The sequence below is a fragment of the Penaeus monodon genome, chromosome 32 (assembly GCF_015228065.2).
Source record: "Penaeus monodon isolate SGIC_2016 chromosome 32, NSTDA_Pmon_1, whole genome shotgun sequence".
Lineage (NCBI taxonomy): Eukaryota > Metazoa > Arthropoda > Malacostraca > Decapoda > Penaeidae > Penaeus > Penaeus monodon.
In genome coordinates, this window is record NC_051417.1 from 26284956 (window position 1) to 26285644 (window position 689).

The 689-nt window shown below is 37.0% G+C and overlaps 1 protein-coding gene across 3 annotated transcripts in view; it reads left to right on the forward strand.

The window, feature by feature from the left end:
• Positions 1-689, forward strand: part of LOC119593769 (arf-GAP with coiled-coil, ANK repeat and PH domain-containing protein 2-like) — a 32246-nt gene that overhangs the window by 19036 nt on the left and 12521 nt on the right. The window contains exon 9 of one of the 3 annotated variants that reach the window (XM_037942786.1): positions 95-166. The exons of the other annotated variants lie outside the window; for them this stretch is intronic. Coding sequence (XP_037798714.1) covers positions 95-166 — 72 coding nt within the window. The remainder of the gene's footprint in view (positions 1-94; positions 167-689) is intronic. 3 annotated transcript variants of the gene reach the window in all.

Below are 689 nucleotides of genomic sequence, written 5' to 3' on the forward strand. Positions count from 1 at the left end.
TCTTAACAAAAAGAAATGTTAAAAACAATTGAGGATTGTGCCCAAGATTTTCCAATGTTTTTTGTTAATGTAGTTTTTCTTATGCCCTTCCAAGGAGTTGGAAAATCAATCAGGAACTCAGGAGGAGGTATTCTGCTCAATAGTCGTTTCTCACGTGTGCACGGAGGTCTGTGTTGCAGTCTCTCTTTTTTATATATATATATTCCAGTTTATCTAAAATCCCATTCATTCCAAGGTTGTATGTTCAGCTAGCAACAACCTTAGTGTGAGTGGGTCAGTTAGTTTCTCTGAGTATGACCACAGAGAAAGAGATCTTTTTAAAATGAGAAATGAAAATAAGCACGCAGCCATCATTAGTAAATGGTCTTGTCACTCATAACGCTAGCTGCACCAGCCATAAGGGGATAGATAGCTTCTGCATACAACCACTCACACCAATCGTTTCTCTTTATTTCTAACCTTTCTTTTTTTTTTTTCTATGTATACACATTGATAACTAATGTTGGTAGTGTGCTGATTGCCTGATGATAAACAAGTAAAAGGCTAACTTACCTGACCTAGATTAGATGTTGGAAGTGAATGTGTGTCCAACTGCATGAATGGATGATAATAGGCCTCTGTGCTAATGTAATGCCACTTCCAATATTAAGGGGTTTTCATTTCTTCTTACAGTATGTTCGTTCTCACTC